The 15,460-nt window shown below is 36.6% G+C and overlaps 1 protein-coding gene across 40 annotated transcripts in view; it reads right to left on the bottom strand.

The window, feature by feature from the left end:
- Positions 1-15,460, bottom strand: part of Rims2 (regulating synaptic membrane exocytosis 2) — a 377,964-nt gene that overhangs the window by 210,697 nt on the left and 151,807 nt on the right. For 38 of the 40 annotated variants that reach the window (XM_057791762.1, XM_057791764.1, XM_057791767.1 and 35 more), the window contains one exon: positions 6,892-7,817. In XM_057791762.1, the coding sequence (XP_057647745.1) occupies positions 6,892-7,817 (926 nt within the window). Of the gene's footprint in view, positions 1-2,726; positions 2,787-6,891; positions 7,818-15,460 lie in introns of all 40 variants that reach the window. The other 2 variants (XM_057791769.1, XM_057791772.1) reach the window with 1 other exon arrangement.

Below are 15,460 nucleotides of genomic sequence, written 5' to 3'. Positions count from 1 at the left end.
GATCTCTGTGAGTTCGAGGCCAGCCTGGTCTACAAAGGGAGTTCCAGGACAGGAACCAAAGCTACAGAGAAACCCTGTCTCGAAAAACCAAAAAAAAAAAAAAAAAAAAAAAAAAAAAGCCGGGCGGTGGTGGCGCACGCCTTTAATCCCAGCACTTGGGAGGCAGAGGTAGGCGGATCTCTGTGAGTTCGAGACCAGCCTGGTCTACAAGAGCTAGTTCCAGGACAGGCTCCATAGCCACAGAGAAACCCTGTCTCGAAAAACCAAAAAAAAAAAAAAAAAAAAAAGGAAGTTTCAGGCCAGATGGTAGTGGCATACGCCTTCAGTCCCAGCGTTTGGGAGGCAAAGGCAGGCAGATCTCTGTGAGTCTGAAGCCAGACTGGTCTACAGAGTGAGATTTAAGACAGCCAGGGTAACAGAGTAAAACCCATAATAGGTATCTATACTTTGTAAAAACGTGATACAGTGATTTTATAATACTGTCTAATAAAAGGGCAGCATAATTCATTATATCTATGTAGCTTCAGTATGAGTGAGTTCTGTTTATTTAAAAGTAAAAGTTCAGAACTAATACTACAACTGATAAAAGTACTTAGCATAAAATTACTTGTCAACAAAGTTAATACACATGGCAAAAATCTTTGATTTTTAAAAGTTTTTCTCTAGAAAATAGCTCTCCAGAAAAGGAAAGTTGTTATTATTAAAACTTCCACAAACAGCTTTGAGTCCACATGGTTTAGAATGCTTTACATGTTTAATTAGCTCAAGTATCATAAAGTAACATTTGCTTGAATCTATTAATATATACAGACTTTTTAGTAGCCTGTGTTTTGTGAGTATTTATAGTCAATGAACTAAAGTCTGTAAGCAATAGAGATTGTGCAGGAGGGTAAATCTCACAATTGATAATGACACCTAAGCTGGGACTGATATAAAGGTAACTGTTGGAATTTGACATTTATGTTTAAAAACACCTGCTTCTTTCTGAAAGGGGACCTCTTCTCCAGAATTTACAATCTTTTCAACTTTACTAACACTAGTTTTTAAAAAAGGTTAAGTATATTTTGCTTACTTTAAAAAACCCCTAATAAGTAAAAGAAGCATTTCACAATTTATGGCTTAGGAAACTACCATATGCATTAACTCTTGAACTTGCTAACCTAATCTTAACTCGAAGAAGAAGGAGAAGGAGAAGGAGAAGGAGAAGGAGAAGGAGAAGGAGAAGGAGAAGGAGAAGGAGAAGGAGAAGGAGAAGGAGAAGAAGAAGAAGAAGAAGAAGAAGAAGAAGAAGAAGAAGAAGAAGAAGAAGAAGAAGAAGAAGAAGAAAACCTTTAGCAACCATCTAAAAAACAAACTTAAGTCTTGGAATGCAAAGGAAGCTGAGCAGTCCACACTGAATATAAGTGCTTCAAAGGGCATCCTTGTACAGTTGGGGAAATGATTAAGGGTGTAATTGCATAAAGAAGTTGGAAATGTGCCACACTGTGATTAAAATAAATTTTAAAATAAAAGCATAGCATCTACAAGACACCAGTTAGCAATCAAACACTACTCCTAATCCTGATCGAGGTCTAGATCAGAGTGGTCTAGAGCTAGAAACCTGAAGCAAATAAGTCCCAAAGTCTAACACAGGGAAGGGAGCTGGGCAGAGCCCCGAGCATGGAAGAGACCTCTCTATCTGAAGATTCCAACCCCACAAGAAACAACTGAGACTGAGATTGGATTTGGTTATACCTGCCATGAGCACATACTGGCCTACACCCTTATTGTCCACCATAAAACAGTGTAACATCGTGTGCAGACACACACACTGAATGTTAATACCATGTGCATTCATGTCCACGGTATGTTTTAAGATTTAAGAGGGACAAGATGGCGTGCACATGTTACATGCAAATGCTGGCATTTTAGATAAAGAACTTAAATTTTCACAGTAAGGTCTGGGGGTGGGGGTCATAGAATAACTGCTTGCAGAATCAAGGAATGATTATGTATTTTGATGTTGTTAGACTATAGAGCATGCGTACACATATGCATGCACACACATATACAAACACATATAATGGAAGTGTTACAGAACCACTCTCCTGATCTGTGAGTTAGTCTGATATTTTTGCTCTGCTCCACTTTTTAAAAAATTTTTTAAAAAATATTTATTAGTTGTGACCATTTCCATATGGAGAAGGGAAGTGGAAAGACAGGGAAGGGAAGTGGTGAATGAAGGAGTAGGTTCTGTTCCATAGAGGGTGGCTGCAGTCTCTAGACAAATCTATGGTGTCACAAGTGGGCTGCAGTGTTAGCGGCACCTCGGAAGCAGAGGTCAGTAAGACAATCTCAAAAACCACAGTTATCCAGGCCCAGCTATCAATGGTGATGTTTAGAGAAGAAAATAAAAATAACAAAGCAAAGGGTACATTATAAAGTTTATGAACAACATTCCAAACTTTGAGAATAACATTAAATCGATAAATTCAGAGACACTATAGCATCAGCATTAATAATTTATCTCAATCAGTTTTTGGTTAACTAGATGAACACAAATCCAGTAGATAATTAATTTAACATTCTGAATGGTAAGTAAATCACATTGAACTAAAAAAAATAAGTGTTATAAGACAAATTGTGCACAGAAAAGAATCAGTGTATAGAATAAATGACTCTTCGGAAGACTATGTATCTAGTAATTTTATTCTTAATTTCTTGAGGTGAGAAAGAATGCTATTTACCTCTACATTCTCCACTGGGTCCAATCCAACACCTTCTAAATAATAGGCACGGAAAAAGTTCTTGGCAGAAAAATGAGAAATAGATGCTTTACATTTACTGAAGCATTGAATTATATCTCAAAAGTCTACCTCACCAATTAAAAATAAACAGTTAAACGCAGGGCAGACCCTGGAAGAGCTGAAATCAACACAATCCACATAACCATGGTTACATTTTCACTATGATCACTGGAGAATCCTCTTGTAGAATTCTTGACTACCACAGAACATAAAATAAGCAATCTAAAACTATTAGTTACTTACTAGTTATCCATTGTGCGTATGTTTGGATAGTTTCACTTTATTTCTTTAGTAATCAAATTACAAAAAAATGCTATTATTCTTATTCACAGATTTATAGATAAGGACTTAGACCTAAGAGGTTTAGATCTATTTATTCTAATATATATATAGTTGTCTTGCCTGAATGTATCTATGTACATCACGTGTATGCCTCGTGCCGGCAGAGGCCAGAAGAGGGCATAAGATAGCCTAGCTCTGATTTTCAAAGGCTTGTAAGCCACCAATGGGTGATGAGAACAGACTTGGGTCCTCTGTGGGAACAGCTGAGCATCTCTCCAGCCCCGACACAGAGTGTTTTAAAAAGCAGAAAAAGATTGTATTCTAAGTGAAGGACACAACCAAGACTGAACTCTTAGACTAAACTAGGGATATACTTTCTCTTTAATATCCCTTTCACTTTTGAGCAAATAATTAAAAAATCACTAATGGGTTAAACTTAATAACATGACTTAACAAAATACGCTAATCAAAATGACAATGAGTCTAAATATGGGTGAAATTCTATGTATTTAAAATAGTGTAGTCTAACCTAAGTAGCGAATAAATGTCAAAAGAATTTCTGTATTAATAAAGTCTAGGAAGCAAAAAACAGTTAAGCTAAAAGGAAAGCAAGTTTTTTTAAAAAAATAAAAATCAAGACTTGTTTTGAACTGAAAGATGAATATCATTAAAACAGCAAGAAGTAGCTTCTATGTGGGAGACACATACCAAGGCTTGGGAAGAAGCCTTTTTTCTGCAATGACAGAGTTTACGTTACATATACATTATTAGACAAAAATAAATAAATTATACTACTTGGCCCAAACTTGCTTTGCAAAGATAAGAGTTGGTATTATTTTTTTAAAAAAAAATGAAACGCAACAGGTAAATAAATACAACGAGCAGACTAGCTGTGATGTCAGACTAGCTGTGATGTCAGACTAGCTGTGATGTGAAACAGTCTTTGGAACTTGTTACCCTGGGCGGCAAAACCAAGGATGGCTCTCTTTGGAGATTTTCCTGATTCTCATCAGAATCACAGCTTCACAAAAGTTTCTGAGAAAAAAAAAAAATGTGTTCCGAGGCTGCTAATAAACCCCTCTGGTTATTGGGGAATGCCATGCATCTGCTGACAGCACGGATGACGATGCATTAAGATCTTGGATTATGTTTATAAAGTGCTTACTTCTCCATCTGATACTTTTCATGAATAAAAACATCACTATAATGACACAATGTCAAGAGAGGATACAGGCATCTTCTCAGAGATGTCCAGCCTCAACATTTCTTCCCACTACTCTACTGTTAAGAACCATGCAACAGGAAAAGCTAATTACTTCTGTTTCTTCTACTGAACTTGAAAGTATGGTTGTGCCTATGAGGTGTCTATTAGCAGAAATCGTACTTTGCAAAACAAACTGTTAGGTAAGCAATAAGTAGGGCCCTGTAGAGAGAAGTTAGAAGACAGCATAGTGTGACAGGAAGTTTCTTCCTATGTATGATGCGTGTTGAACTTGTGCTCATCTGTATTATGTATAAGTTTAACAAGCACAGAGTTAATTTATGGGAGTTTTAATGTCACTGCTTTAGAACCATAGTACATAATAGCCCTGCATGTTGTCACCTAGACTCTTCCAGGCTCTACAGTGAAGCATCTCTGTGAGTTTTGGTAAAATATGTTCTTGTTTGGTAAATGAAGATGTTATATTTTAGCAAAGAATAAGCAAACTAGAGGGAATAGGAACCAAACCACCAAAAACAAGCTTTCATAATAAATACCCTAAAAATGTGGAAAATCACCATTATTAAATATACTTAAAGCATGTTTTTCAATGAAACTGAAATTTCTACATATTCTTTAATGAAACTGACTGAGACCTACAGTTCTCTTTAGAAGTCACACTTCTATTAACTCAGTTCTCTCAAGGACCACAACTGAAAGTAACAATTATGAAATGAGTTGTATCATAATTTTTCCATTGTATGTGTATTTCCCAGACACATTTGTTTAAAATTTCATGTCCTCTTTTGCACAGTAGTGCTTTTAGACAGTATTATTCATGGCTTTCTAAAATACTACATCAAGTCCACTGATCTGTCCATTTTTCTAGCAAGCCACACTTGGAATTACTTTACTTGGTTTGTGTCTAGTCAAGTGACGTCTCCCTACAACACCTGGCTATTTTCCTACAGCTGTTAGCTTTATAAAACAGGGCACTGGAAACCCCAGGTGAGACTGCGGCTGCGATCAACCTCATGACACAGCCCGGTACATTTCACTGTAGTATTTAGTCTTGCTGCATAGTAAGAGGAAAGAATTTCTTTTCTTTCTTTGTTATGAGGAAAATTTTATCATATTTCCTGCAATTACCATCATGTTTTTTGATAATTATTTTTAATCACATTTTCTAGTTTTAGTTATAGGTAAAAACTACTTTTGATTTGTATTTTCTAATTACTTATGCTACAGTATAAAATCACTATATAAATTTTATATGACTTATAATTTTATATGACCTGGATTCCTCTACTTATTACTGTTGATTATTCTAAAAAAGAAAAGGACAATCCGCTAAACATCACGACATAACTGGAAGGAAGGAAAAGCAGAAGTTGACATGAATAATTCATGTCAGATACTCACCAATCTAATATACTTCATTATATACCAAAATAAATTCCAGGGAAAAAAATTAATGGTTAAAAATAATGTTAAGGGGAACATATATATCTAATTACTTAATAGATTTTGGATACGAATAAAAAGTGTCTAAGGATGGGCATACTATCAACAAAGGAAACTCAACTGTAGCTGTACTAAGCATGCTATCTCCAAATGATCAAAGGAAATTAATAGACAACCATCCAAACAGAAAATAAATTTAACAAAATAACAGATAATTAGAGACAAATTCTAATACAAAAAACAACTTATAAATTAATAAGAGAAAACTAGAAAATCCAGAAGAAGTAGATAGGAAGAATTAAGGGATGAAGAGATGACTCATATCACAATAAAATTAGATAAAATTCAGATAATGAGAGGTGGTATTTGTGTGGCCCATTCGGGAGACAAAAATTGGGTGATATAAAACAAAAAGTTCAAGCACATGTGAAAATAGCACAGAAAATGCTAAGAACCTTTCTGGAAAGCAAATATAAAATATGAATTAAAGTATAAAATCAAAAATTCACACACACACACACATAGAGAGAGAGAGGCAGGCAAAAATTATAAGTAAAGAAGATCAAGACAATATTGTTTACATAACATTTAGAATAAATTTCTATACCTCAAACAAGTAAATATCATGATATATTCTTATGATAGAACAAAGTGCAGTCATTTAAGTTTCTAAAGAATATTAAATGACTTGAAAATAAGACTATATGGCAGCAATTGAAAAACACGAAGCTATTTAGAGTATGATACTATTTTTAAATCTGAAAACTCTACATTCAGAGAAAAGGGGCTGAAACCTAGGGACAACAGCAGTTCTTTCTTAGGAAAGGGGTAAGGTGCTGTTTCATTCTTTAAAATACCTTGAGCAATGTTACGAGTGTTCTATCATGAACACATTTCTACTTTTATAAATAACACAAAAGCTGTTACTTTTCAAGCTAGAACTAATAAGTTTGTGTACATATGCCTTCTAATAACGCAAGGATGCCTTCACGAAACTCAAGAAGGCGTTTTAAAAACGACCTTTTTATACAAGGATAACAAGGCACGCTGTTCTTGTAGGATTTTTCTCACATGGCCAACGCCTTTAAAATACTTGAATAAGCAGAACTAGCTCCGGAAGGAAGGCTCACTCTGCAGGGCACGCGTGGCAGAGCTTACCTTTCTCACTCACGCTCTCGCTCTCGATCTCAACATCGTCACAACTCGTGTACTCTGGTGTGGACGCCAGTTCCTCCTCGGAGCTGCTCAGCGAAACTTGGCGCATTTTACCTCCTTTCTTGGATTTATGAGGCTTTGGTGGCGGGGGCCTCACTGACTCCGACTGGTCTGAACTCAGAGAATCATTCCTTAACATGGTTTCCATTTTTTCCCGTTTCGTTTTCCTGACGGCAGAGCTGGGATCTAAGTGGTGCTGTTTCCGCAGAGAGTCGGCGCGCCGCATGTCCAGTCTATCGACCGGTATAGGGCTCCGCCGGGGAGTGGGGGGGCTATGATTTGTGGTCCTTTGTGGATAAGCACTGTGTCCCTGAGCCTCTCGAGTTCTTTCCATTGAATAGGATCGTTGATCTTCCATCGCAGCTCTCCGTTCAGAGACAGATCTTTGCCTTGATGATCGATCCATCCTTAGCAGAGAAATCCTAGAATCTTCTAGTTCAGCATTTGCCAAAGACACATCACTGTGCCTTCTCTCGTGTCGTGCTCGGGACACTTCCGCGTGGATCCGCATTTGTTCTTCATAGGGCTGAGGCTTTACGGGATACCGGGCCAGATTCGGATCGCTTCTGTAGCGCGCCTGGTACTCCTCCTCCCTCCTCTGTCTTTCATACTCGTCTCGGCTCTCCACATCCTCGTCATCCACAAGATACTCTTTGGAATGTCTATGGCCTCTCCTGGTAGAATCCCTATAATTTAAATGATCAGGTTCTTCATAAAACTGAGGTTCACGTTGAGATTGTCTATCAGCATAATCTGATGGCGATCTAGGCATTGTGCTGTCTGAAGGGACATACTGTGAATACTCCTCTCTCTCTTCACTTTGGTCGTATCTTCGATTTTGATCCCTGGACACTGATGGACTTCTTTTCCTAGAAACCAGAGAAAAAGACAATGAGATGACATTTTAGCAAGTTACACTTCACAGGTTCACTGACAGGTGGATGCATATATTTAGGTAGACAGATCATTTTGTCTTTTGTCTTGTGAAAACATAGGTTTAAAATACTATAATATTATAATATTAACCTACACAACAAGCTGGGCGGTGGTGGCGCATGCCTTTAATCCCAGCACTTGGGAGGCAGAGGCAGGCAGATCTCTGTGAGTTCGAGGCCAGCCTGGTCTACAAGAGCTAGTTCCAGGACAGGAACCAAAAAAGTTACGGAGAAACCCTGTCTCGAAAATACAAAAAAAAAAAAAAAAAAAAAACACCTACAACACCGTGTTTGTGTGCCTGGGTATGCAGATGTGGCGTGCAAGCAAGTACATAGTATAGAACAGTCAGTTTACTCTGGGCATTATTTTTATACAAATGACTAAAGAAAAAACCCATGATGATAAGTGTATATCATGAAAATTATACTGTAGATACAGGATTTGAATTTCTTAGTTATACTTATTGCACCTAATCTCGGAGAGTCTGTATTTTCAAATAAGAGACTTGGATTATACACTTAACAGATTCTTTTAGTTGCACACTGAATCATTGATTAGGAACATGTAAATGAATACATTATTATCCCCAATTATCATCATGCAGAATGATCCTAAGGAAGTACAATCTTATAACATCAATACCAAAGCTTCATCAAGCTAATTTGTTTAACAAAAGCTTTAAGTATTATGGATTTCCAGCAGAATATTATCAAATCATGCTTAAAACAATTTGTTCCTACCTTGAGGAAACAATATGAAAGTTTTGAAAATAAGTATAAGGTAAATAATCTTAACAGAGGATCCTAACTGCAAACAACAAATAAAAAAAAAATTACCTCCCATTATAGAATTCAGTTCCCAAAGAAAGATAAACAGTCAGTCCTTGGCTAAAACAGCTGTTTTTCTAATCATTCTATAGGAAACATAAATTCAATATTAAACTAGTAATCACTTTGTTGTAGAGATTATAAAATATCCCTAAGGCATCTGAATCATGGTATATATGCTCCTTTCTATTGGACTTAAGTAAGGTGGAATAGTGGTTGAAATCTGAAATTGGGAGCATTATTGGTCCTGATGCTTAAAATAAAACTTGAAGTATTACAGTACACTTTAGTATATTAAAACTCTACCACAAGTCAGGTAACATTCAATTGTAAGATTCTTGAAAGTAAATAATCTACTATCAGTTACTCTGACATATTAATTTTGGGAAAAGAAAATATCTACTAAGTACATCATGAATCATTTCATACATACTGTCTTTTAAATTTTAAAATTTCAGGAACTAAAGAAACTCCATCAAAATTCAAATATGCCTAATCTGGACACTGGTGTCTAGACTGAACAGACATGTCTAATCTGGACACTGGTGTCCAGTCTGCACAAGTATGTCTAATCTGCACATTGGTGTCGAGACTGCACAGATATGTCTAATCTGGACGTTGCCTGCACAAAGGCTTATGAAATAAGCCTTAGTTTCTGTTATTCTCAGGAAAAAATGACAAGCAAAATAAATGATAATGTGTATGTTTCTCTAAAAGGGTAATAAAGCATATAATAACATTCAACCATAAATCATAATTTAAAGCAATTCACCTAGGAAGTTCTGAGTTAATCATTCAAAGATTCTGAGAAATTAAGAACCAAAAGTACACTTTTTTCCCAATTTTCCACTTCCATCTGTTTATTCCTATTTCCTGATATCATCATATCAGCACATACTTAAATTCCCTGTTTCTACTCAGCTACTTCTCAGTATTAAGCCTGTATGACCGTATTAAAGTAAAGTCAGCCCTCTAACAGGAAAACACATCTGAGAGATCCTATGTCTACCTGCCGCACAGTGCAGCATTTCTGTCTCGGTTGCTGAGAATTGCTAGTCAGGCAGACAAACTTCCCAGCCTATTTCTAAATACTCTGTTGTACAATGCGCCTGATGTTCCGTTATAAATCTTTATCTAACTATGCATGATAATTTGAGTAAGAAATATGTTAACTATTTAAAACTTTATGTCTGGAAAACCATGGTGATGGATGAGAAAAATGCCAAAAAATATATTTTTTCAAATTCGTTACTTTTCTAATATCCCAGAGGCAGTTTCAGTTTATATATTGCATATTAATTTTTCCTGCTATTATTACAATTTCCATTGGCTTTCTTCACTGGCTTGTGGTAATGATACCAGAATAATACTGACCATATTTACCAGTTAATATCAAATCTCTGAAAATAGGGCAGAAGACATATGAAAACATTTATAAGGATAATAATGCATGAAAAGATAAGTCTTAATATAATTTTAACTCTTAACTAATGATATAGAAAACTTTTAAGAATCTTAGTGACACTGAATGTCATTATATAAATTTGAATTTTACAGTACAACAACTTAGCACTAGCTATATATTCCAATAAAAAATCTTATTGGTAAAGATCATTTAATAACTATTTTATTAAAAAATATATTGAGTCACATTAAAAAATAAAAAACAAGAAACTACCATCATTTTACATTCAATAACTGTCATTTTAAAATAAAAGACTATGCATGAAAAATTCCAAAATTTGAAACGATACCTCCATCTTTTTAAATGCTTTATGAAACATGGATTTTGCAAATTTGAATGAAAATAATACTTCACGAATACAATTTTAAAGCTGACTATATAGTTTAGATCAAATATTGCAAAGTCAAAATTCAAAGCTCTTAAACTAGGGCACATCATGAATCTGTGACCATGTGGAACATGCAGTATACACGTCCCGTGCATACAGCTCCTCTTCTAAAAGCGGAACAAGTCGATTTATATTTGTAAAAAGCATGAAAAATGTTTACACATCACAATAATATTTAGCATTTTTATTTTTACCTTAGTTCTACCAATGCACATCTGTCGGGCAAGAGTCATCAGGCTGACGAAAACACATCAATATTACGCCAGGCAGTGCTTTCTCTTAATCCTTCCAGCCCCAGCAAAATCCCAGGAGCCATCCTTAATCAGATGGCTTGAAAGACTCTTGGCTTGCGATCATTTTATTACAAACCTCAACTACTGAAAGTTAAGCAGCATTCACTCAAGGAGGAAGCCACAAAACACTGCAGCGAGGGACGCGAAAGGCCAGGTTATTTTGACGCTGTCTCTGTGCGGCTGTATATAGCTGCAGGTCAAGTGAGAATGTACCCTGAGGAGGATTACGGTACTTAGCTGATTATGGCTTCACAACACTGAGCCAAAGACAATCTGGATTCAAGGCATTTCTGGTCGCTATACTAAATACTGGAGCGCTACAAATTTACAAACCACTTCCCTTACAGAAATTATACTCCTTTGAAAATGACAGAATTCGGTGTCATTAAAACTGATTAATAATTCTGCTCTTTAGCTTTTATCACGAAACAAGCCCATTCTGTAACTTTTTTTCGGTGTTTAACTATGTTTTTAATCTAAAAAGACAATGTTACCCCAAAAAATTTAAAAAGGAACACGTGTTATGGAAATTCATAATTTTAAGAAAAAGTACTGTGCGAACTAAGAAGCTGGTTAGACACTGAGTATAAATCCAATTTGGTTCTTTTAACGTATAATCTAAACATGGCCCATCTCATTGTCTGAAATCTTTTACCTCCCAAAATAAAGACAAAACAGTAGTTTCCTTACAGTCAAAACCTAGTTATTTAAAAGCTAACATTATACTTTTGAAAAATTGCATCTAAACCATTCCAAATGACTTCTATAAAATATGAATAAGGCGATGTTTGAGGTCTGAGTAAAGAGACAGGACAGTTATGCTCTCAATCATTCGGTTTAAACGACAGTCTAGGGATATGTGGTAACACAATTCTTCATCTCCATTATCATCTACAAAATTTTCTTCTAGAATTAAGTTAGGTCTCTCTACATAAGCCTGGATGTCCTGGAATTCACTATGTAGATCAAGCTGGAACTCACAGAGATCAACCTGCCTCTACCTCTCTAGGATTTGAATTAAATGTGTGCCAACACACCCATCAAGAGTCGTTTTTAAAAACCTGTAAGAAGTCTAAGATCTGTAGAATTTTCCAAAAGAAAAGAATAAAAGTTCAATAGAATTATTTTTCAAAAGAATGTTAACTAATGATAAAATACAACCAAACTGAGTACACAGCTCATATCAAATAAAACAACCAATTTCCCCAAAGTATATTTTGCTTCTTCCAAATTTTAAAGCCTAGAAAATTTCAGTCATTCCAATCGACAGCTTACTATCAAACTCCCTTCTTATTTACTATATCTTCCACCCTCCTTTTCTTACTTTCCTCTTTAGGCAAATCAGGTAGGGTTTCACTGTGTAGCCTAGGAGTCCTGCCCTCCCTTCCTGACCCCTCCACACCAGGACACAAAGTGCTGGGCACCCCAGCCCTCCTTTAGAGACACTCTTCAAGTCTTTGCCCTGCTCTGGATTTCTCAAGAAGGCGGGGCCTGACCACCCTATTAAGCAAGTCAACTGCATCTTCTGTACAGGTTCTCAGTTAAGCTGCTCATCTTTTCATGTCTTTAGTCACTTGCAGTCATCTAATTATGACAATTAAAAAACTATGACATTTCAGAAATGACATACTTATCATCTGTCTTCATATACTAAAGCATGAATTTTACTAGTAGAGATTGTCGTTTTGGTCAGGATATCCCAATACCAAAAATACACAAAATATTCAATATTTACTAAGTAAAATAAGTATAGGGACATTTCATACTATGGTAAAATAAATATACTATGTAATTAATAGCTTATCTAAAATATAATTTTTGCAATTTTCTCTATTTGTATCTTGTCTTAAAAATACACTCATAACTTTCTAAGATACTACTCTATGGTAGCAAAAGATGTCACAAGTGTGCCTTCAATGAGTAAATCTCAAACATATAAACCTCTTTTGTTTTTTAAGTGATTTTAAAATTTGTATTTATTTTTATTTCTCCCGCATTAGAGTTTTTGCCTTCATGTCTGTGTGAGGTTGATGGATCCCCTGGAACTGGAGTTACAGACAGTTGTGAGCTGCAATGTGGGTGCTGGGAACAGAAACTGTGATGTCTGGAAGAGCAGCCAGTGCTCTACAACGCTGAGTCATCTCTCCAGCCCAACACCAACCTCTTAAGTCTCCCAGCTAATGAAAATACTTTGTTCTAGTTTGTTGTATTTTAGGAGCAATTTGAGGGTTTGACTGGCTCCGATTTGTAGAACAAACTGTATCGCTTGAGACAAGAAAGGAAGAATTAAAGAAAAAATTTTTTTTCTTGAGAAGAAAATGTAAGCATCTTCAAAAACTAAAATTCAGAAGAGCGACAGTCCAAAGAAAACCTTTGCTAGACAGTTTCTCCTAAAGACAGCTCAGTGCAAACTATGGAGAGTTGTTTGGAATACTACCAGCTCATTCTCAAGACAGATGGAACATATTTTATCTAAACGTGGAGAGCTGAGTACAGTGGTCCACCCTGAAATCCCAGCACCTAGAAAACTAAAACATTAAATAATTATAAAAATAAATTCGAAACCTTCAAAAGTACTTTCACATGACTCCTGGATTTTACCGCACAAGAAAGAGACCCATTGTGCATGATACATATATCTGAAAACAAAGCTAAAAACTGACACCAACTGTCCCTGCATGACGCATATTCTGGTCTGACTCCATGAAGACAACTTCAGCACTGTCTTCGGCTAACAGAATGTTCGCTCTCTCACGGAGAAAACAGCGCCTAAGGTCTGGGCGTCAGCAGGATACGTGGGCTGCCCCTTAGCTGTCTCGAGCAATCTCATTGCTGCGTCTGCAATTACTCAGCCTCACTGCTTGCCTACAAAGAGTCTTTGAAAGACAGATGCTTTTCTCCTTAGCCCTTAAAATCAGAAAAATAATACAAATTGAACTCTAGGTGATTGTGTTCAAACACGGACAAAAGTCATCTATATCTTGGGATACCATCATTTTTTTCTACAGCACCATTCTCAAAAAGCACAAAATCTACATATTTGTACTACTGATACATTATAATAGAGACAGAAATTTCAAGAGGTATTTTTAAATATATATTTCAAAGAAGAAATATTTTAATCCATGTATCAAATCTTCCATATAATATTTCTTTTTAACAATTTTGCTTTTAAAAAAAAATTCTCCTCAATAAAATTTTCTTATCCTCTTGCCAGTGATTTCCCCACATCCTCTACAAACCCTTCTTCCGGAGACATAGTGAAACATAAGTGAGAAAGAACAAGATGCCGGTGGTGATTTCCCCACATCCTCTACAAACCCTTCTTCTGGAGACACAGGGAAACATAAGTGAGAAAGAACAAGATGCCAGTGATTTCCCCACATTCCTCTACAAACCCTTCTTCCGGAGACACAGGGAAACATAAGTGAGAAAGAACAAGATGCCGGTGGTGATTTCCCCACATCCTCTACAAACCCTTCTTCCGGAGACACAGGGAAACATAAGTGAGAAAGAACAAGATGCCAGTTATTTCCCCACATCCTCTACAAACCCTTCTTCCGGAGACACAGGGAAACATAAGTGAGAACGAACAAGATGCCAGTGATTTCCCCACATTCCTCTACAAACCCTTCTTCCGGAGACACAGGGAAACATAAGTGAGAAAGAACAAGATGCCAGTGATTTCCCCACATCCTCTACAAACCCTTCTTCCAGAGACATAATGAAATATAAGTGAGAAAGAACAAGATGCCAGTAGTGGCAGCACACACCTTTAATTCCAGAGGCAGAAGCAGGAGAATTTCTGTGCGTTCCAGGCCAGTCTGGTCTACAGGGTTAGTTCCAAGATACCCAGGGCTGCTATAAAGTGAAACCCTTAGGGCCTGGAGAGATGGCTCAGTGATTAAGAGCACTAGCTGCTCTTCCAGAGGTCCTGAGTTCAATTCCCAGAACCCACACGGCAGCTCACAGTCATCTATAGTGGGATCCGACACCCTCTTCTGACATGTATAAATGCAAGTAGAGCACACATGCATAAAATACATGAACAAAATCCCTGTCTTAAAAAACCAAAAGACAAAACAAACAAAAAAGGGAGGAAGGGAGGGAGGGAGGGAGGGAGGGAGGGAGGGAGGGAGGGAGGGAGGGAGGGAGGGAGGGAGGGCTGTTTGTTAGCACTAGGCCCCAAATGAAATTATGACCCAAAAAAAGGACAATGGTGGTTCTGGGTCCAGCGAAAGAAGACTGTTAAAATTCAACAAGCATTTCTGCATGACCGGATGATATTTAAAATGTACTATTCTTTTCTAAACGCTCCATCAAAAGAGAGCATCAACTAAACAGCATGTCTGAGGTTCTGAGGATTAAGTAGCAAGTTAAATAGCGGGATTACATGGTCTTCTCAACATGGACACAATCTTTAACATAAAGTCCTCTAGAAGAATTATAGGACTTTATAGCTATATGACACTATTTCATTAGCAAGTTTAAAAGTAACTGAAAGGAAATAATAACTATTGCTCAGCCAATCAAAACCCTGGAAAAAGAGGAATGGTTGCTCAGAAATCCCCATTATTCATCCTGAGACTTCATTAGCTCGAAA

This window comes from Chionomys nivalis, chromosome 17 (genome assembly GCF_950005125.1).
Source record: "Chionomys nivalis chromosome 17, mChiNiv1.1, whole genome shotgun sequence".
NCBI classification, from domain to species: domain Eukaryota; kingdom Metazoa; phylum Chordata; class Mammalia; order Rodentia; family Cricetidae; genus Chionomys; species Chionomys nivalis.
Note: the sequence above shows the minus strand (reverse complement) of the source record. Positions and strands in the feature narration are given on the sequence as shown.